Here is a 21,808-nt window from a genome sequence, read left to right on the forward strand (position 1 = left end):
GAAAGAAGCTATTAGGGTGTTGAACCGTTAATCAAGGACTGCAGCGACGATGATGATCGGGCTGTGCCATATAGACCATAAATTGCCCAGAACATTTGGCTGAGGAGCAAACTGGCAAATGCACTGGAATCTTTACTGAGAAGTAGGAATGATAGATCTGGTAGGCTCATGGTGGGTATCAATGTTTTGTTAAGTCATCTGTTTCACAGTTGTGTGTTTCTTATGAAGAAACTCAATTTAAAGGTTTAACAAATGGACACAATCAGCTTTGACGTTTCAAAGAAACAAGATATTCTGTTTTCTTATTTGAGTCTTTTATTTTGCCAGTTGAACTGACTAATAGAGCCGTTAGATTCTGGAAACTGTTCATGGGGACTGATGTTGTTTCTCCTCTCGTCGTATTAATTATTGCTTTTACTTGAAACCTCTTTTCACAGAATTTCTTACACTCTACTTTTAACGCACTGACATTCATAGAGAATCCTGTGGTTGTTGTGTTTTCTTGTTAATCAATGACACACATTCTCCAGTTTACTTGAAGGAAGCGTTTCTCAGCCTTGTTGTGCTGGATTGGCAATGTACTCCTCACTATAAAAGCTGTGTCCTTCCCTTCTTGCTCTAAGTCCAATCAGAAACGTTGGTCTGAAAGGGGACCGCAGCGACCCAGCGAAATGTGCATGCACGTTTGACTATAAACCATTGAACAAAGTCGAAGGATAAGGATAATTAATTGCATTTTTATTTTCCAAGGCAGGTTTGGCATGGATAGTTCTATACTTTGTAGCTTTTGACTACTTCTTAGAAATTCAGCTTAGAGAGAGGGATGACACAGATATTCAGATGAAATAAGATCAGATCAGATCTACTTTATTATTTCCAGATGGGAAATGAGGGGGACGAAGCAGAATTAAAGGACAATAATAAAAATTCAAAAGAGATTCACACACATAGCATAAAAATATGTTAGCAAACCACCAAAAGAAACTGTGTAGCTTCGTGGAAATGATAACGTGATGGTGTGCATGCTTGATAGTATGTCTAAAGTGATTGTAGGGCTTTGCTTCACATGCTGCTTGTTTTCCTATCGTTTTCTGCTATTTCTTCATTTGTACCATATGTTTTAATCTTCCTCGCTCTGTCTCCACGCTGTGGGTCCCGGGGAGCGATGATCATGGCTCAGTGCCAAACACAAAACACACTCTTCCCTCATGGGCCAGAAGGAAAGTAATACCTCCTTAGGCAGCACTTTATATTCCTGGAGGTTCACTTACAGTGTCCTGTACAAATTAAGTCACAGAGTACATGATGGTTGCTGTGTTTCGTTGGCTTATTAGAGCGATTAGTGTCGCTGCTCATTGGAACCAGAGGGGTACAGCGAGACCCCCATCCCCCCACTTGGTGTGAGTGAGAGGATGGGTAGAGAGACAGCGGTGGGTGAGGAAGAAAGAACGACAGAGATCCAGAACATAAGCAACCTCAAAGACAGCAGGAAAATAAAAATGCAGACCAGACTGTAAGGAAGGTTAGAAACAAACACCGAAAGACAGTCTGTAGACCGATATGAAGAAGTAAGAGTGAGAAAGAAAGAAAGAAACAGAGAAACAACCAAAGAAACCACAAAATAGAAGCCGACACATCGAAAGACAGAAAGCAAGGATATAAAGAGAGGAAAAAAAGGGAAGCTGCCTCTGGTTCCTGGAGGGGGCTGACAGTGCTGGGACGTCCCAGGACGGGGGGGACCGATGAGTCAAGGTCTCTCGCTGTTTAATCCAGCAACACTTGCGCTGCGCCCGCCACGTGCGCGCACACGCCACTGCTGAGTGCTGCACATTAATCCTGACGACGTGAGATCATGGCGATGTGGAGAGAAGCCCACGCTTCAGGCCGGCTTATGGATGCTCCGTCTAATCTGCTCTAATCATACCTGAGTAGGTTGGGGAAGGGGAATTAAACAGAGCAGGAGCTGAGGTTAAACAGAAAGACCTAAAGGCTCAGGGACCACCCCGACATTTTATGAGTGACTTTATGTGTGGTTGAGGCAGCCTTAGCATGAGCCTCTTTTTTTTGTGTTTTTTTGGTACCCTTTCATTGCATCCACGCTCCCCACTTTGATCACAGCCTCGCGATTGATGCCATACTTATTTTTTTCTCTTGTGTCTTTGTGATCCAAAATTATAGTGTGAAGCCAGAAATGTCAGTGCCCCCACTTTTGGTTCTTTACCATAACCCCTCAAACTGCCTGCTCACTGCCCCCCCCCCCCCCCCCCCAAACCACCAACCCCTGTCCCTCCCCCGCACTCTCTTGAAGAAGAAGACCCATATGGCTCCACTTTAAGCTTCTTCTTCATCCAGAGACCTCAGAAAACCCCCTGATTGGACTAAAATGCAATAACAGTGCCCTTCCATTTACGGGGCGACACCCGGAACTCCAACGTGTTCGATGTGAACCATAGTGAAACATTACATTGTTCCCCCGATGGCTGCATCCTCAGCGAGGTTCACCGCCCCTCGTAAACCCGCCGCGTCTGAACGGCCCAGTTATGTGCGCCCCTTCCATGCGTGCCAAATACTTTTTATGCTTTTCGGCGATATATTTCACCATAATGACCGATGTAAAAAGCTGCGCTCTGAATTTCTTCTAGGAACAACGATACCAGCTGGTTGTGCACAGGGTACAGTCGAATGGCGTTTGTTTTCTTCTTCTACATCTACTCTCTCTCTCTCTCTCTATCTCTCTATCGCTTTCACTCGCTCACTCACTCACTCACTCACTCGCTCGCTCACTCGCTCCCTTTCTCACTCACTCACTCACTCACTCACTCACTCACTCACTCACTCACTCGCTCACTCACTCGCTCACTCACTCACTCACTCACTCACTCACTCACTCACTCACTCACTCACTCACTCACTCACTCACTTCCTCTCTTTGTGTCTCTCTCTCCCGCAAGAATCAACAGTGATAATCCACGGGTGTCGTTTTCTGTCAAGAGGTAGCAGGTGAAATAAACAGACTGAATTAAACAGACTACTTGCTTATATAAATAGCAATATGTAATTAAGAGTGAAACCAAATTGTAGGCCTATTGTCTATTCAATAAATAAATGCATAAAACAGGAACAGGTTAAGACAAATTTGAATATAGAGATTAGAGAGACAAGGGTGGCAGAACCCAATTGCAGTTCAAACAGTCCATAAAGACTTTACACGAGACAAAAGCTAGCGTTTAATGTCTTTTCTGGGAAGTTCTGACTGGGTGTATATGCCAACATCCCGCAGACAGAAAGCAGCCCTGGCTGTGTTGGCGTTGGAACCGTCTGAGCGGTTGAATCAATTGTGACGGATTCCTTTTCATCCAACGCATCGAGTAGCATTGGCCGGACGCGCCTCACGCTACATGGCGCCAAAGGTGTCGGTCTGGACACTGTCAACACCATTTCTGGGTCTCACACAGTCAGAAGCCACACGTCTAGATCCGCCTCCTGTCACTGTCAGAGAGAGTTACCCGTCCATTTTGTCTGAATCAATTACTCTCTTTCCACCTTTCGAACCCCCAACCACAGCGACATTACAATATAACGAGGGGGGGGGGGGGGGGGGGAAACTATCCAGCAGTTTGTCATTGGCGTTTTGTTTTGTTAGACTACTCTGTGCCTTCCTTTCTAGGACACACCAGATGGATGAGGGGAGTCTCTCTTGTACCCGGGCTTTATAAACACGATACATTAAGAAACCACCATGCATGTGTTGAGAGGGACTCTCTTTATACATTAACCACATATAGAGATGGGGGAGGGAGTTAAAACAGCCTAACGTTACCAGATGTTTAGCACTCTCTGTTCTGTTTAGCCTAAACTCCCATCCCTATACATATATATATGGATTTATTTATTAATCTCATGAACAGGAGTTTCTGCAACGTGTAGAAAATTAGAAATCATATAGATCGATTCCTGTTTGGCATTATCACCAAACCGAAAAAAATAACATCTTCTTGAAGGCAAAACCTATAAAGAAAAGCTACAAAAGCATTGCATCTCCTGGAATATATGCTAAGTCTCTTACATAACCTTTGTAGGTGATAGGCCTTAGAGTTAGTAGTTAATAACCCAATTACTAAAACTATCTTTGTTAAACACAGCAACGTTTTGAACTCTGGTTCAACTCGAAGGGAAGAAGATAAATTATCCCATATCCAATGGATGGGTTGAGCAAGCCATTGATTTATTTACAAATAAACCTTGCGCATATGAACGCATTGTGTCTCCATCCCGCGGCGGAGGAAACCCTACTCTGTGTGTGACTCCACTCTGTGGTCGGCTGTGATAGGTCATCTGTGGAGATGGGTTCACCCGCCGCCACCCATCCCAGTCCAAGTGGAGGGAGACTCAGTGGCGGACCTCCCGGGAGACGGCCAGGGTTTTTACGAGACTCATCGTCGAGCCTCTGCATGTGGTGCAACACGTGCTGCGCACAAAGCGCTTCTTTCAGATGACTATCGGCTCAGCAATCTGCGGTGGTGCGGAGGAGAGCTGATATCTGACTCAGCGAAATACCCACAGAAAAAGCTGAATTAATGTGCTGCTGCCGGTCGCACTACAGCAGAGAAGAGCCCACTTGGACTAGCGTGTGGTGTCCCTCCCCCTGGCTCGTTATCCCGCGTCCCACAGCGGTTTCAGCTGGTGGTGACTCCTCCATTGCGGCCCGGCTGCGTTTTCTTCTTCTTTTTCTTCCAGTGTGTTTGTGTGTGTGTGTGTGTGTGTGTGTGTGTGTGTGTGTGTGTGTGTGTGTGTGTGTGTGTGTGTGTGTGTGTGTGTGTGTGTGTGTGTGTGTGTGTGTGTGTGTGTGTGTGTGTGTGTGTCTGTGTGTGTGTGTGTGTGTGTGTGTATGTATGTGCCTTTTGAGTGTGGGTGTGTATTTGTGTGTGTGTGTGTGTGTGTGTGTCTGTGTGTGTGTGTGTGTGTGTGTGTGTGTGTGTGTGTGTGTGTGTGTGTGTGTGTGTGTGTGTGTGTGTGTGTGTGTGTGTGTGTGTGTGTGTGTTAGGAGAGGAAAGGGGGGCGGGGACCGGTCTGGATTTATGGGTCGACTTGTCTAAACAGGAAATACTGTGATGCACTGATGAGGTTGGTTTTTCCTCTTTTCCAGAAAGAGGCAACGCAACATCCTTCACTTGTTGTGTTGGAGCCGTGAAACGTCGTGTGTCTTCCACGCGTATGCCGCGTCCTGTTTCATTCGAACCATAACCAGACTTCAATCTAGCATCTAGCATAACACATGGCCGCAAAACTGGGTCACTCACGCAGCCAATATAAATATATTTACATGTTTATGCTTTTTTTTTCCGATGGTAAGATGAGTGAGATGCAGACTTAAGATACTCTGCTGTTATGGGGCCCGCCGGTCAGCTCTCCCAATCTCCAAACTCTTATTTAAGAAGGCCTGCTTTAACCAGAACAGCTCCCCTCCATAAAAAACAGAAAGAGATATGAGGCTCTCCGAAAGCTTTCCTATCTTAAATCCTGAGACTGTTAGGGAGCTAAGCATACATGTAGGGGAACAAAACGCTGGCCTGCGTCCAGCGCGGCTCCAACCTGCCGTAATGTAGGTCAGAGGAGCTGCGCTCAACCACTCCATATAAGTACCTTCACTTCACAACCGGCAGAAACGTTGGAGGACAACCCTGCAACGCGTTCAAACTTTCGACTCGTTCCATCTCTTAAATCCAAATGCTTATTAGGAATGACAATAATGCAACTTTTGCTTTTGGGCCCACGATATGTTCAGAGTGCATTGGTTTTTAAATGGCTGCAGGCGTGGCTGTTATAGCTGTAAACTGTCTTCTCTGATTGTTAAATCATTGGAGATACACAAGTATGGCCGTTCTTCCTAATTTATTTGACTAATGTTGCATCGTTAAGTAATATCAACTTACATATATCGCAGGAAGGCTTTCATGCGCCAAGCACACACACATACGCACACAAACGCATTCATCATTCGATTCAAATATGACTTTATTTGGAATAAATACCTTCAAGTCAAAAGAAATTACAATGCAGCAATGTCAAAAAATACAATAAAAAGAATGACAAACCAAACCAAAAAAACTGTATTTACATGATTTAGTTGCACACAGCTGGCCAGAGGTATACATAGTATACAAGACAGTCCATGCAGGTCGTAGGAACTCTTTTGCTGTACACATTGCAAAAGCTAACAAAAAAATATTCCAAGTAATACAGGAACTTATTTATTATGTATTTCTAAGTTGGACAATGCCCACGCTCCAGGATGGATAAAAGACTATAATGGATTAATGTGGCTTTCACCTAGTGTGTGTTATCACTATGTGTGTGTGTGTGTGTGTGTGTGTGTGCGTGCGTGTGTGTGTGTGTGTGTGTGTGTGTGTGTGTGTGTGTGTGTGTGTGTGTGTGTGTGTGCGTGTGTGTCTGTGTGTGTGTGTGTGGGTGTTTGTGTGTGTGGGTGTTTGTGTGTGAGCATGTATGTGAGGATGTTATTATGTATGTATGTTAAAGTCTGTTCGTTTCTGAGTGTATTTGTGTGTGAGCGTGTGCACGTGTTTCTCAACGATAGCGTCTGTGTACATTTGGGTGCGTGGTTGTATATGTGCGGGAACACGTGTACGTGTGGTTGCGTGTATGTGATCTGTGTCTGTGTGTGTGAGCCTGGGTATGTGTGTGTGTGTATGCATGCTATGCGTCCATGAGTGTATGAGCGCGCGCGTGTGGCTGGGGTGTGCACGAGCGTGGATGTGTTTGGCATGAGCAAGTATGTGTATGGGAATGTGTGCATGTGTGTGGACGTGTGTGTGACTCACGTGTGAGTGAGCGTGTGTGTGTGTGAAAGCAAAGCGACCGCTTGGCTCTGCCCGTGGACATGTGTGGCCGACTGGGCGGCGCGGACTCACAGACGCTCGCCAGCGCTCTATCTCCCTGCCATCGCGCTGTTGTTTCATCCACAATAAATGATGTGTGCGTTACGCGGCCAGACGTGTACAGGCCCAGCGGAGCAGTGCTCGACACGACCAGCTGAAGACACAATGGCTTTGGTCAACTTCAAATGACTCCGGCAATGAAAGAAGCAAATAAACGTAAGGCAGGCGGTTTAACCTGAAACGTGTGAGTGTGTGATAGTGTGTGTGTGTGTGTGTGTGTGTGTGTGTGTGTGTGTGTGTGTGTGTGTGTGTGTGTGTGTGTGTGTGTGTGTGTGTGTGTGTGTGTGTGTGTGTGTGTGTGTGTGTGTGTGTGTGTGTGTGTGTGTCTGTCTATACGACAGGGCTTCAGATGGTAAAACGAGACCGACCCTCAAACAAATAAATCTAAAGTAAGGCAGGCGTTCTGACACAATGTGTGCACGTGCCCGTGTCTCTGTGTTTATGCGGGGGTGTCAGATGGGAGAATGAGACCATATCTTGGCTGAGTGTTTCAACATGGGTCTCAGCAGATCACAGCAGGCACACTAGTGAAACCATGGACGTGTTGCCAATGTTTCCTGTCCTGCTTTGTATCTAGAGCGTCATCGAAGCCACCACTGTGACTTCAGGTCCTATTTTAAAGTGTTTCCATGGTTTGCGCTCTGCAGAGAGTCAATGTCTTCCATACACGAGTGATTTCCTCCTAGTTTGTAAGTCCAGCACCATGAAGGCAACGGAGAATGATCAAATCCCTGTTTTGCTGTTGTTAAAACGCTGGGGGAAAAAAAATAAACCTTCTGGAAGATCTCTGTAAGGGTTCCGGGAACAGGCTTAATATGGTTGCAGTTAAAACCTTTGCAGCGGAGAAACTACACACCAAAGTTACGGTCCAAATTAGTTAAGACTCCCAAATTTACCTTGAGGAGGTCTGGCACCACTAAAGATTAATTACAGAATCTGGTTCGACTTTGCAGGAGATTCCACGACAGGTCAGCATTAAAAAGATTGATATGGACCGAAGCAGTGCAAATAGTCTGTATTATTATTATTATCTTCTATTTTTATTGGAAAAGGATTCCATGTTTGGATTGTAGGGCACTGAAAACATATTTTGGCAGTGACAGCTGCAGTAAAAATGGCTATATTTCTTTCCCTCCATTCTGCAGTGAAGTCACCCTGTACTGTATCTTGTTCACGTTCCGATTAATCCCCGGGGGGATTGATACAATGTTTTCTTATCTTGTCTTAACAAAATACGTTTGAGTAGAAAGCATACTGGTTTATTGCACTGGTCGCCAGCGTCTAGGAATAATACGTAACTAATACTTCTGCATATGGCCATCTAAAATGTGAAACCTGCACTAATTAAGAAATGCATAAATCAAATGCATTCCCGACTGCTTGCGATTCTCCATCAGCTGATGGCACGGATAGCCCCTCCCATCTCCCCCCGGTTTATCCTGAGCCTAATTGGTCCAAGCAGATTGAGAAGATAGATGGAGCATGGAATGTTTAACCATCAGCCAGACTCTTTCCACACTTCCAAAGTCAGCACCGTTTCAGAGTAAGACAGTGAAGACATTGATCGTTGACATTTTATGGTCATCATCTTTCACCAGCCCCCAGTTTCAGAAGGAACAACCAAATAGTACCAAATAACCAGCTAGATTGATCCTGATTGGCGCAGGGGACACACCTTGGAGGCAGTTCTGTTTCCACGGGACGCCGCTTAAAAGGGTAACAGGCTAAGCAGCCTCTAGCCACGCCCCCTAGCAGGGCGCCAGGTTACAGAAGTCCAGCTCCTGAGGTTTGCGCGCTCCACTGCAGTGGTCCCTGGTCAGCAGCTTCTTGCCCGCGCTGACGCAGCGCAGCGACCGCCGCTTGAAGCCTTTCCCACAGGTTCTCGAGCAGAGGGACCAGTCCCCGATGGTCCACACCGGACACAGCTCCCCGCACGCCCTGCTGGCCGCCGGCCTCTGCCCGGCCTCGCAGTCCGCGCCGGGCCTCCCGTCGGGCTTCAGACACTGCACCAGCCTCCTCTGGGTCCCGCCCTCGCAGCTGGACGAGCACGCCGCCCAGCTGCCCGACAGCCACTTGGCCTGCACGGGCCCCGTCTTGCTGTAGGAGGCGCCCTTCAGGTGGTCCTCGCCGACCGCCTTGCCGCCCTCCTCCGGCAGGACGCTGTTGGGCGAGCGGCCCTCGGTCCTCAGGCTCTTGTCCTCCTTGACCTGGCGGGCCAGGTAGAAGGAGTAGCGGATGCGCGGCGGCGTCATCTTGCCCACCGAAAGGACCTCCACGGTGAGCGCCTCCCCCAGGGGCTTCACCGCCTGCAGGGTCTCGGAGAGCCCCGACGTGCCGCTGTAGCGCACCAGGCTGTTCCTCACGAAGATGTCGCTCTCCACGGCCGAGACCACGTAGTTGCCGTTGAGCAGGTAGTCGCCGCGGGAGCTCTTCACCGCCAGGTAGTTGTCGTCGCTCACCATGCCCTTGTAGCCGCGCTGGCGGACGTCAACGTTGGCCGCGCCCACGGGCAACAGCACCACGAAGTTGTAGCCGTTACTGCGGAAGGAGCGGAGAAAAAAACGGTCTTAAAGTCTGAGCCCAAAGGCCAGGCGCCAAAAGGTTCTGGGTTTGATCCCCCAATGTCCACAATAAATCAGGAAGCATTCTTTTCTTAACTTGCTCTTGCAATTCCCCTCATTAGAAACTCAAAATACAAAGTACACATGGCCAGTCAGGCTAGCCTTGTTACTCACATGGGTTTGGTGAAGAGGCCTGAAACCTTCTTGCAACTTTTGTTGTCCCCGCCGCAGACGCCACACTTGTTGAACTTCTTGGAGGAGCCCAGCTTGCCGTCACAGCCGGCCTTGATGCACTTACCCAGGACACACACTCCTGGAGAGTCTGGGGAGCAGGGCGTGCCATCCACCACCTGTGGTGCACAGAACCCCCGTCAAGATCCAGCAAGATTAATCGCCTGTCGAGGGCAAATCTTGCTAAACAAATACCTTGGCATAAATTGCATTAACAACCTTGCTCCAAGGGTTTCGCTCTACATGTTGCAAGTGCTTGAATGAATATCTCTCTTTAATTATTTCAGGAATATTAGGGGAAAATGCTCTTATCATAACCATAACCCTGGACTGTAGGCAAAGGCATGGCCGATGGATAAGTTATGTGGCACAGCTGTGAGTGAGCTTGGCACAGATATTCCTCCACGGCAATGCATCACCACGGCTGAGACTTATTATAATGATAGCTGGGACTTCTGGTGAGGCACTTTGGTCGTCTAAAGCCATTAGCCTGCAACGGCAGCATCTTGCTTGAATTTTCGGTTTCCCTAATCCCGCCGAAGGACATTGTGTGCTCTGCCCAGGGCCAGTATGACAGAGAAGATAATGACGATGGCTGGTCTCTGAGACCGCCGTTCGTGCTCTCGATCACCTCACACCCTTTTATCAGGAGGAGATATGCCCCCCTTCCTCCCCCGGTTCATTCTTTCCCTCCCCACCTATTTTCAGTCACGTACGCAACCAGGGCTATTCACAAGCCTCGAAAAACCCCTACGTTGTGATCCATTACCTTCATTGCCACGAAAGTGGTAATGATTTGCTAATTTGTTTTCTTTACACTTCAAATGTGTATTCAATAGCAACCCAATACAACACTTTCTTACCTACAAGTGTTAAATGAAAGCTTCCTTCAAGGTAAGGGCACATTTTGTTGTTGTGCCTTTGCCACAGAGCAATGGTGGAAGCACTGTGTGTGTCCAGGGCGGAGCTGACTTTGACAGAGGGCACTGGGGGGTAACATGTTGTGTGTTCGGAGCGACGCTGACTTTAACACAGGGCACTGGTGGAAACAGGTTGTGTGTCCGGAGCGACGCTGACCTTGGGCGACAGGACGTTGAAGTACCCCGTGCCGTTGGCCTTGCAGATGAGCTTGCACGTGTCCTTGGGCGACACCCCCGAGTATTTCGGCACCCACACCACGGACGGCGTGCGGCGGTTGGTGTTGAGGCTGAAGCCGTTGAATGCCGCGCACTGCTCGTCGCGATAGCTCTTACCTACTCCACCCAACAGCAAGATGGAGGAGGAGGAGTAGGGGGGGGAGGAGGAGAGAGACAGGGGAACGTCAGAGGTGGTGGAGTTGCTTCGGGAGGGTGGTGACAGATAGAAAGTGTGTTGTGACAGCGGCAAGTACCTGTGTCCGGGCAGGGGTTTAGGTTGCAGGAGCGGTATTTCACCCGTACCCCTTGGCAGTATTTGCCGCCGTTGGAGGGGATTGGGTTGCTGCAATCTCGCTTTGACAGTTGGACGCCCCCCCCGCATGTGCGTGAGCACGACCCAAACAAGCCCCACCTTCCCCAGCGACCGTCCACCTATTGACAGGAGGGGGGAGATAGACAAGCAGGGGCAGGACATGAGCAAATAAGCCTTCATCTCACCTCACACGTCCTCAAAGGCACCAGAGCTGTTGGCATGCATGTGACACTTTTGACATGCTCAGAGGAGTTCTCGGAATCGAGAACTTGACATTGGAATCATCGTGTCCATCTTGATTCAAAGCTGTTTGTGTTTGAGTGTGTGTGTGTGTGTGTGTGTGTGTGTGTGTGTGTGTGTGTGTGTGTGTGTGTGTGTGTGTGTGTGTGTGTGTGTGTGTGTGTGTGTGTGTGTGTGTGTCTGTGTGTGTGTGTGTGTGTGTGTGTGTGTGTGTGTGTGTGTGTGTGTGTGTGTCTGTGTGTGTGTGTGTGTGTGTGTGTGTGTGTGTGTGTGTGTGTGTGTGTGTGTGTGTGTGTGTGTGTGTGTGTGTGTGTATGTGTGCATAAGACGTAGCTACCAGCATGCGTCGTCTTTGTTTGTCTTTTCCTTTAGCTCCACGCCCAGTCCATGTCGACTGAATGTGAGGGTGCATGTGTACATGAGCAAGAGCCAGAGTGTACGCATGAGGTCAGTACTCTCGTCTTTGTGCTGTCGATTTAGCAAGAACGTACACGTGGGCACATACGCAAATACGTCTGGATAAGCCACCAGGGGTTGTCTGTGAAGGAACGTGTGTGCGCACGCACGCGGTGTGTACACATGCCCCGTGTCTTACCCGGACCGTGTGGACCTGTTGCTTGTCAGAGCAGACCCCCCTGATGCACACGCGTCCGTCCCCGCAGCCGGTGCCGTCGGCCCAGGGGAAGTGGCGCGTCTGGCACACCAGCTGGCCGTTGGTCTTCCCCGTGCACCACAGACGCCCGCACGGCGGCTGCATGAAGGGACAGGGCTTGGAGCCCTCGCCGAACGCCAGCTCACACTGCCGCTCCAGGCCGTAGGTGGACCCGGGCAGCCCGTTGGGCAGGGCCAGGGGCTTCTGAGGCTGGTCCAGCAGGCATTCCCCTGGAGGGAAGAGACGGGGAGGGGGATTCAGCCAGTGACGTTTTAACCTTGGATAGTAAAATGACCCGTTGTCCGGAGATTTGTTGGAGAAAGAGCTTGAGAGTGGGATTAGATAAGAAAATATCAACTTTGTTATTCACAGATGTGAAATTTGGAAAAGACGTCATAACAAATTGTCCAGGCTAGCCCTAACACTTAAGGCCTGATGTAGTAAAACTAGAGCAAGAGGTGAACCCACTCGCTCGAATTGGGGAACAGCAGCACAATGTAGTGTACAGCACGCCCCAGCAAACTGGATACTCTACTAGTCGAGTTAATGTCATACTGGTGCAGGTCCAGAAACAAGCTCATATGAGCAAACCATTGACAACCAGGGGCTGGGAAACATGAAAGAGCAAGATCAGAGCGATTCAAAGACTGTAGGGGATGTTTTTTCGCTCTGCGGAACTCCCACCCTCACGCCTTTCTGGAGAACACATACTGTTTTGTAGTGGTTTTACACCAAGTAGAAGACGCTGATTGCTATCTTTTAGCCCTTATTCCACCTGTGCTTCTGTGGGAATATGGAGTACAGTACAGAAAAATGCCGCCTTTACATTTTGCTTTAGCCTTTTATTTGACAGAGGGGTGGTATATTGAAATGTTTGCACATGTAAATAATAATAAGGTGCAACCTTTAAAGATACCTTTTTAGTCTATTCAAGGTAGATAGATAATGTAAGTGTCATTTTTTGTGTGCAAAGATATACAGTAGAATTCTGTCCTTCTAAACTGCCCCATAATGTTCAGGTTTGTAGTCCGAGGAAGCACTTCTTTTGTTAGATGTATTTTTACGGGGAAAAAAAGAGCAGAAATCCCCCTACTGGGAGGGAAAACAAGATACGGGGCAAGATAGTCAAACAGTTACGTGATATATTTCTTGGTTCTGCACTCTACCTGTAGGCATGCCTCAAGGCCTACACGCTCAAAAAAAGACATGTATCTATAAAATCCCTGTGGCTACAAGTGCCTGCGAAAGAGATCAAGAGGACAGGACAAAGACGGTACACTTGGTACTCGGTACACACTACTCTCTAATGAAGATGAGGCATCAACAAATTGTTGTCCTATTTAAAGTTAACCTGTGTGATGAGAAACACAGCGCCCCGTGCTTCCCGGTTCAAACCGCAGGGGAGCCTCTCTATGCAGTACATGACCGCTAATTGGAAACAGACGCTGGGCATTTTTTAAATGCAAGTTTTTAGTATGGTTGCGGGGCGCACACATCTCTTGTGGTCTGCCCTTTTTGGCAACACATGATGCAGCCAACAAAATAATCGCTTTCCTCCAGGGATCTCTGTCCTTCACAGACACACACTCACACACACACACACACACACACACCACACACACACACACACACACACACACACACACACACACACACACACACACACACACACACACACACACACACACACACACACTCACACACACACACACACACACACACACACACACACACACACACACACACACACACACACACACACACACACACACACACACACACACACACACACACACACACACACAGTGCAAACAGGGGTTATGGAGATGGCATTGAGAAAAAATAAATACTCATTCCTTTGTTAACCATCTAATTTCATTAAAGTGATTATGGTTCAAAATGGAAGGCAGTCAACTGGGAAGGAATGAGATAAAGACTCGTAAATAATAGCCCGGAGAATATCAGGTCAACGAGGGTGCATGTCCTGGACAGGCACGCGGAAGTCCCATCTCAACCCAGGGACACAGAACCCGAGCAGTGGGGACAGATAGAGCTCTGTGGTGCAGTGTGGAGCATGTGCTCTCCTGGTGTGAATCATCACCGTCGCCCAACACCACCATGCCTCATGTTTGGCCCCTAGCCTGTGAGAGGGGCTGCATGGAAAACAGGTCATTAAAGGGCCCGTGTTTTACCACCATGTGTGATGGTTAGCGCTGGGCTGGAGGTACAGCAGGTTTTCTGGCAACCAGAACGTTGCAGGTCTGATCCCTGGTTTTTACCTGTGTGGAATTGTCCCTGAGGAAGACACCTAACACTCAACTGCTCCTGACACGCTGGCGTGCGCCTCGCATGGTTGACGCCGCCGTCGGTGTGCAAGTGTGTGTGTATAAGTGTGTGTGAAGCGCTAATTAGCGCTTTGAACAGCATCTTTCTTGAATTTGCCACATGGTGAGATCCTTCGGAGGAACATTGTGTGCTCTGCTCTTGGCCTGTATGACCGGGGGAACAGGAGGACGGCGGCTGGCCTCAGGAGAGACCACTGTCTGTCCGTTACACCGCCACTCTCCTTCATCTGGACTTCACCAGTGGCCGGGTCGGCCGCCCGCCCCCCCCCCCCCCCCCCCCCCCCCCCCCCCCGGTGTACGATGGAGCGAAACGACAGACAGCAAGGTACCCTTCAAGGACCGCAGTCTCCCTCTCGTGCACAACTCACCTCTGCCGACAGGCACAACACAGAGCACATCCTCCGCATGGCGTTGAGGAGGAGGAGGAGGAGGAGGAGGAGGAGGAGGAGGAGGAGGAGTGGCGCGGCGGTTTCGGCGTGCTCACCGTGCCCGCTGTCCAGGAAGTCGGTGAGGATGGCGGCGCTGCAGGGCGACCAGGGGCTGGTGCGGTTGATCTGGATGAGCGTGGGCGACATCATGTGGTTGTCCTGCAGCCGTCCGAACGCCTCCTCGCACGCCTTCACGTTGTCATGGAGCATGTTGAGCACGTGACCTGTCGGCCGCGGACGAAAAAACAAAAAACAAAAGTAAGTCAACCCCGCAGAAAAAGAACATCCACGGCTCTGGAGGGGCGCTGACGTCTTTTCGGAGGCTCGAAAAAGAAAAGGAGGGAAGAGCAGTGAAGTGGAGGGAGGCGGAGAAGAGGAGCTAATCTTGTTTTTTTCTCCCACAGACAACGGCAACACCCTGTGTCTTTGTCCCGGGACGCTCCACTGACCGCAATCAGCCACTGTGTTTATAAATACGCCGCAGGAAATGGTTCAGGGTGGGTTCACTGTGGGCCTACCGAGCTCATGAGCGGTGGTGAAGGCGGAGGGCAGTCCGTCGTCCTCGATCACCGAGCAGCTCCTCTTCGGGTCGCACATGGTGCCCACGTCGGCCATGCCCAGGGTGTCACAGGTGGAGGCCCCACACAGGTCCTGGGGCAGAGGCACAGGGGATAAACAATGATTACCCCGTTAACCTGCACACACCGCGCTTTCTCTCTCTCTCTCTCTCTCTCTCTCTCTCTCTCTCTCCCTCTCTCTCTCTCTCTGTCTCTCTCTCTCTCTCTCTCTCTCTCTCTCTCTCTCTCTCTCTCTCTCTCTCTCTCTCTCTCTCTCTCTCTCTCTCTCTGACTCTCTCTCTCCGCTGCTGGCTTTTAATAGAGCGGCGACGCACGTCGGTCGCACACGTACGTCCCCACGCTTGGCTGAGAGTTTGTTTAAACCGCTAAGACCGACAATGTTTTATTTATAAAAAATGTATTTGGAAAACACCTTCTCCCATGAGGTAATGCAACTACTGTCCCCAATCATAATACTTCTATGCCAAGACGCACAGTTTTCCAAATGGCCTGTTTCCCCCCCCCCCCCGACCGCAGCAAAGCTTTTTAAAACACAATCATAGCTGGTGCGTCCATCTGGAGAGGAGCAGTCCACTGCACCTCCTAATCACAGGCCTCACTGGCTCCTGCTGGAATGACCGGGACCCAGCTACACCCTTCTGCCCGTTCCCTAAACAGACCTGGCTCTGCACCCAGACTCCCAAACAGACGGCTCAGCCATAGGCACCGCGCCGGAGACACGTCTTCTACACTCAAGGCCTGTGGAAGAGAACTGCTGCTGCTGCTGCTGCTGCTGCTGCTGCTGCTGCTGCTGCTGCTGCTGCTGCTATCCCCTTCTTGGGTGTTTTTTCACTGTGGCACATACAATCTCAACACACCATGAAGCACAGGGAGGACCTCAAGACCTTGCTTGAAAAAAAGCCCAAAAGAACATTATTTAGAGAAGAAACCTGCGTTGCCGGCCAGTGCAAATCTAACACAGATGTGCTCATGTACCCCGATGACATCTGTGTGTTGGACCATCTATTAACTTAGAAAAAAAAGAGGCAGAACAAGCAGATTAAATGAAACTGGCGTGTCAATGAGTTTGCTCAGTGCTCTGACCTACTTCTCATTCTTCTTCCCCTGTTGGGAGCGCTGAGGTTTATTTAAAACACAGATATACAACGCAAATATACAAGCCACCCCCAAGAATGTATATCTTTTCATTTGTCCGGTGGAACAACCATAATATTTTTGTTTAGAGGGGCAATTATACCACCGTGTTATAAAGTATACGTTTACAGTATAAGTATATTAAACTTTATAGACTGGGTGGTTACCTACTGGAAAGTGTCTGTAAAACAGCAATACTGCATGAGGGTTTATGAAGTTTGGAAACATTTAGGTATGGCCCGTTCTTGTGTGTTAATAGCTCACCTGCTCAAAAAGTCACCTATTGGGAACATTTTGTTCTACATGTTATTGTTTAGAATGTATTCCTAATCCTTTTAGTCAAAGTCTACTTGAAAAGTTTGTGTTTCTTGTCATTTCTGTGTAATTGTTTAACACCCTCTGTTGTTGTATTTTGCATTATTTATTTGTGTAGGGTTGCTATACGTTACTATAACATCAACATTCCATGCACCACTTTAGGTAAAGCCTGCATGCCCTCACACACACACACACACACACACACACACACACACACACACACACACACACACACACACACACACACACACACACACACACACACACACACACACACACACACACACACACACACACACACACACACACACATACGCACACGCACAGATACACACACACATACACACAAAAACACACATACACACACACACACACACACACACACACATACAGACCATACAATCCTAAAAAGAGCCGCCTATTTAAAAACAAAAAACACACACACAGCTGTCCTCAAAAACAAAACAAGAAAATGGACCAAAGCGTGGTCATAGCTGCCAGACTCTGCTCACTTCACCATTCATCTGGGCAGTGGTCACTCCGGTCTTCATTACCTGTTTTAATATAGAAAACCACCGCCGTGACTCACTGTCTGCAGGAACCCTCCAGCGTAGTGAATGGTCTCATGTAAGCTCTCCATAAACTCTGCTGTTACTCTACCCCTGTCCAGTGCTGTGCCAGCAGCCTCGTACGACCAGTGTTTGTACCGTGCAGGTGGAGGAAGAACGGGGTGTGTGAATTGGGGAGGAAGTTGTTCAGGTGGGCTACGCACTTGCAGGTATCTCTGACTTGTGTGCAACAAACATCCACACACCTCACCTCAAACACACATAGACCAATGTATTTACACACACACACACACACACACACACACACACACACACACACACACACACACACACACACACACACACACACACACACACACACACACACACAAATACACAGTAACATGCACCCACACACACACACTCAATCAGATACACGCTCTGACATGCGTGCAGCTTTCACATGCATCACCTCCTCCAAAACACACACACACACACACACACACACACACACACACACACACACACACACACACACACACACACACACACACACACACACACACACACACACACACACACACACACACACACACACACACACACACACACAAACTCTCCCTGCCTCTTCCTCTGGGCTCTTGTTTAACGAGGAGCAGGCGTGGTGCTGGGAGCGGCCACAGCTGGAGGAGGAGGAGGAAGAGGAGGAGGAGGAGGAGGAGGAGGAGGAGGAGGAGGTGGAAGGAGTCGAATGGCCCGGGAGAAGTTCCCCTCTAATGCATCCCCCCGGACCACCAAAGCTCTACACGTTCACAGCCTCACTCCACGGTTGGCCCGGCAGGCTTCTCCTGGAGTCCCGGTCCGTAATGATTCAGAGCAGCCACGTCACGCTATCTCTGGCCAGCCGCCGCCGCAGCCCCTTCTTATCATGTCCAAGAAAGCCCTGAGAATACGACGGGCTGGTGATTCGATACGCTGGGAGTGTTTTGACTGCTCGACTTAAGAGTTAAACATTAAACAACGGAGGCACGCAGTGACTCCACCGCCGCGTGTGGACGCAGGCAAGGACATGAGGGTGGTTTCCAACTCTATAAAACCTCCTCACCCGGGGAGACGAGCTCTGTAGGTCTATTCTACTTGGGTCAGAGTCTGAGTCAGAGTCAACTCTGCAGGGGGACCTTGGGTTGTGGTACGTTGTGTGTTACTACAGTGCATGGATTATCTGAGGGGTCGGGGAAAAAAAACAAAGATCTGATGCCAAATCTATTTTGGGGTGATCAAAGGCCCTTGCACACGGTAAATGGGAACATTGTTGTCATCCAAATGTCATGAGACAACATTGCCTAAAATAATGTTGCAGAATAAATGACATCACCCACTTTGCACTTGCATGGGCTACGTCATTACGTTGACATTGCAACTCGAGCTAGGATAACATAACATTACCTGTCTGGTGAACGGTATGGCTGTACCTTAGTCAGAGTGCTATGTTAATAACACTACCTGTCGTGTGAACAGTATCGCTGTAATCAGAGTGCTATGTAAATAACATTACTTGTCTGGTGAATAGCATGGCTGTATCCCAGTAGTCAGAAGGCTATGTTAATAACATTACCTCTCTGGTGAACAGTATGGCTGTATCCCAGTAGTCCGAGTGCTTGTCGTTGTTCTTGTTCATCTTTTTCTGCCAAGTGCAGAAGTTCCTCAGGGTCATGGCCGCGTTCCCTGACACCTTGGGTCCCTTGTCGGCCTCGTTGATCATAACGAACTTCACCACCACGATGCTGATGGAGTTCTGAATACTGGGGTGTTTGTAGAGCCTCGCCGCCACCGACATCAAGGTCAAAAGGTAGTGCTTCAGGTCGTCCCCGTGGAACTCCACCATCGACTCGTCCGCTACCACCAGCGTCTCCACGTAGCGGGGGATGGACGCGAATCGCTTAGCGCGCCCGAGTCGCTTCAGCATGCCTTCGGTCACGTTGTGTTTGGCTTTCAGGTTCTTGTATTTCTCTAACGACTGTGCGCCCTCGGCACTGATCTCGGTCTCTACCGCGCACCTGGACGCGGTGGAGTTGGCACCTCGCAGGGAGTTGCTGCTGGCGACTCGGCGACGCACGCTGTGCGCGCTCTCCAAGTCGTTGGCGCTGTCATTTCTGAGCGGACTGATGAAGTATTCCCATCCCTGGTACCCGAACGCGCCGTGCACCCCTCTGCACAGGCTCAGCGCGGCGTAGGAATATTGGTCTTTGTTGACGTAGCCCGAGTAGAAACACCGGCTGAGTTCTGGGGTCACGTCAGTGCTCACCAGCACAGTGTCCTGCGCAGAGACCACGGAGGGAGCGAGGAAACTGGAGTCTCGCTGCAGGTCGAGTACCAGCTCCTGCTGGAAGGCGCGTATTTTCACCACACACCGCTCCTCGGATCCCCCCCTCGGGTCGTTCTGCACCCCGAGCCTCACGGGGAACACCACCTCACGGTCAACACCGTGCACATCTCTGAAGAAGGCGGCAACAGAGTAAGCGCAGAGGAGAAACGCTGTCCTGGGAAACATGACGATATGTGCATTCGGCAAAGAATGCAACCACCGAATTAAGAAGTGCTGTTCTGTTGCTTTATCTCCAGTGATGGTGGCTGAGAGTCCGAGTCCGTGATGAGAAGTATTTCCAAGGCACCGTTTTCTAAATCCTTGGTGCTCCTTCAAGTCCTCCCAGTGTAAACTCCTCCTGGCCACGAGCCGTTCCCATCCTCCACCTGCATGTGAGTTGAGGCGATCTGTTGCAGTGCTCGTGCATCCTTCTCGTCATGTGTGCACTGTGGACTTATGGAAATGTTATTTGAGGGGGGCGGGCAGGTCTTTGGGAACGGTCACTGACGCGCTTTGAGCGCTCGCCACGCGCACACTTTAATGCTCACTAGACCACCGTGCGCCTAAAGTGCACGCGTGTTTGGTCGCGCACTCGACTCTGCTTTCTAGGATCCGCAGCAGAACGTCATAGGTTCAGTGGTGGACTCAGACTGTTTGAAGGGCAGTGGCGAAAAAATAAAAAGGGCACATTCTGCACAACATGGGGCCCAACCAGCGTGCAAAAAGCTATGATGCATCATGTATGGCACTTTCTTATATTCACCACTCTAGAGGGCACTTTTTTTCAACCATGGAGACACTGTAAGGGCATTAAGAGGGCACTCATTGAGGCACGTTATCGAATTTTCTTGTTCTAGATGGCTCATCATCATAATTGATTGTATGAAGGGGCACCAGAGGGCACCCGATAATTTTTTTCACATGTAAAGGGCAGCCAATAAGGCACTTTCTCTCGATCGTATTCGTCACTCGGGGGGGGGGGGGGGGGGGGGGGGGGGGGCGGCATACTATAGGCGTGGGTGTTGCTGTTTTGCTATATGGCTTTGCAGCAGACATTATGTTCCATCGAGAATATAGGCTTTAAGCCTATCTAAGATTTATTTAAGCAGATTATTTATTTGTGATACAGGATTTATTTGTTATACCGATTATGAATGAGCCCTATCGGTTCGTTGATATCTGCAATAGTTAATGTTTGGAGCAGCTTTGATGATAACACGTTTCAAAGAGTTTTGTTTTATACCGCTTCTTTCTCTCATGGTCCTCGCTGAGTGACTGTTCATGGTGATTATTAAACGAGGGCGACATCTAGCGGCCAACTAAGGAACAATCTATCAGTCTGTAATGTATAGTCATACACAGAATAAAATAAGATAAAACAACAACTTTATTAATCCTCTCTCCGAAATTAATTTGTTACAACAGCCCAGCAGCAGTGGGAAACAAAGGATAAGATACAATACAATAAAAACACAAAGCGCTAATGAAAGCAAAAAAAAAAAAGACGCTAAAGTAAATGCTAAAGTAAAGACAAACAGAACAAACGGCAAACAAAACAAACGGTATAAACAATATAAAGAGGCCCAGTACCAGTAGTTCACAGTATATTAAAGTGCACAAATGCAAATGTAAACAAAGAATGTTACAGGGTAACTAACAATACTCTGGGAAGAAAACGCAGAGATTATACATTCATCCAATATTTATTATAAAGGTATCGCGTGAAAAGAGGGTCCTCGCTCATTTTGTTGTTCGGTGGTTGCAACCCGTTGCTATGGACGCAATGTGGGTTACTAGTCTCAGGACCCAAATTACGCACTGCCTTTAGCAAAGCCTCAACAAAAATGTGGATAAAACATTTGCAAGAAAACATTGCCATATTTATTAAATAAGAACTCTTCCGAAAATGTCATACAGAAGTGAAAAAACCATCGCAGTCTTATTTCCAATGCCCTTTTTGGGACCTGGTGTCGTTATCTTAAGAAGGCATATGTTCCTGCTTA

The 21,808-nt window shown here is 48.8% G+C and overlaps 1 protein-coding gene across 1 annotated transcript; it reads right to left on the reverse strand.

The window, feature by feature from the left end:
• Positions 1–5,569: 5,569 nt before the first annotated feature.
• adamts15a (ADAM metallopeptidase with thrombospondin type 1 motif, 15a) lies at positions 5,570–20,390 on the reverse strand. Its single transcript, XM_056594385.1, has 8 exons — positions 19,056–20,390; positions 15,381–15,513; positions 14,919–15,086; positions 12,033–12,319; positions 11,139–11,316; positions 10,826–11,001; positions 9,692–9,867; positions 5,570–9,494 (listed from the first exon to the last, which is right to left on the reverse strand). Exons 1-8 carry the CDS (start codon positions 19,989–19,991, stop codon positions 8,705–8,707), a joined length of 2,844 nt encoding a protein of 947 aa, XP_056450360.1. The 5' UTR covers positions 19,992–20,390; the 3' UTR covers positions 5,570–8,704.
• Positions 20,391–21,808: the final 1,418 nt, after the last annotated feature.

This window comes from Gadus chalcogrammus, chromosome 7, assembly GCF_026213295.1.
Source record: "Gadus chalcogrammus isolate NIFS_2021 chromosome 7, NIFS_Gcha_1.0, whole genome shotgun sequence".
In the NCBI taxonomy this organism is placed as follows: Eukaryota; Metazoa; Chordata; class Actinopteri; order Gadiformes; family Gadidae; genus Gadus; species Gadus chalcogrammus.

Coding starts and splice junctions, on each gene's coding strand:
- adamts15a (XM_056594385.1), bottom strand. CDS start 19,991: ATGTTTCCCAGGACAGCGTTTCTCCTCTGCGCTTACTCTGTTGCCGCC. Junction 11,002..11,138: donor AAACCCCTGCCCGGACACAG/GTACTTGCCGCT, acceptor TGGGTGGAGTAG/GTAAGAGCTATCGCGACGAG. Junction 9,868..10,825: donor TCAACGTCCTGTCGCCCAAG/GTCAGCGTCGCT, acceptor TGTGCACCACAG/GTGGTGGATGGCACGCCCTG.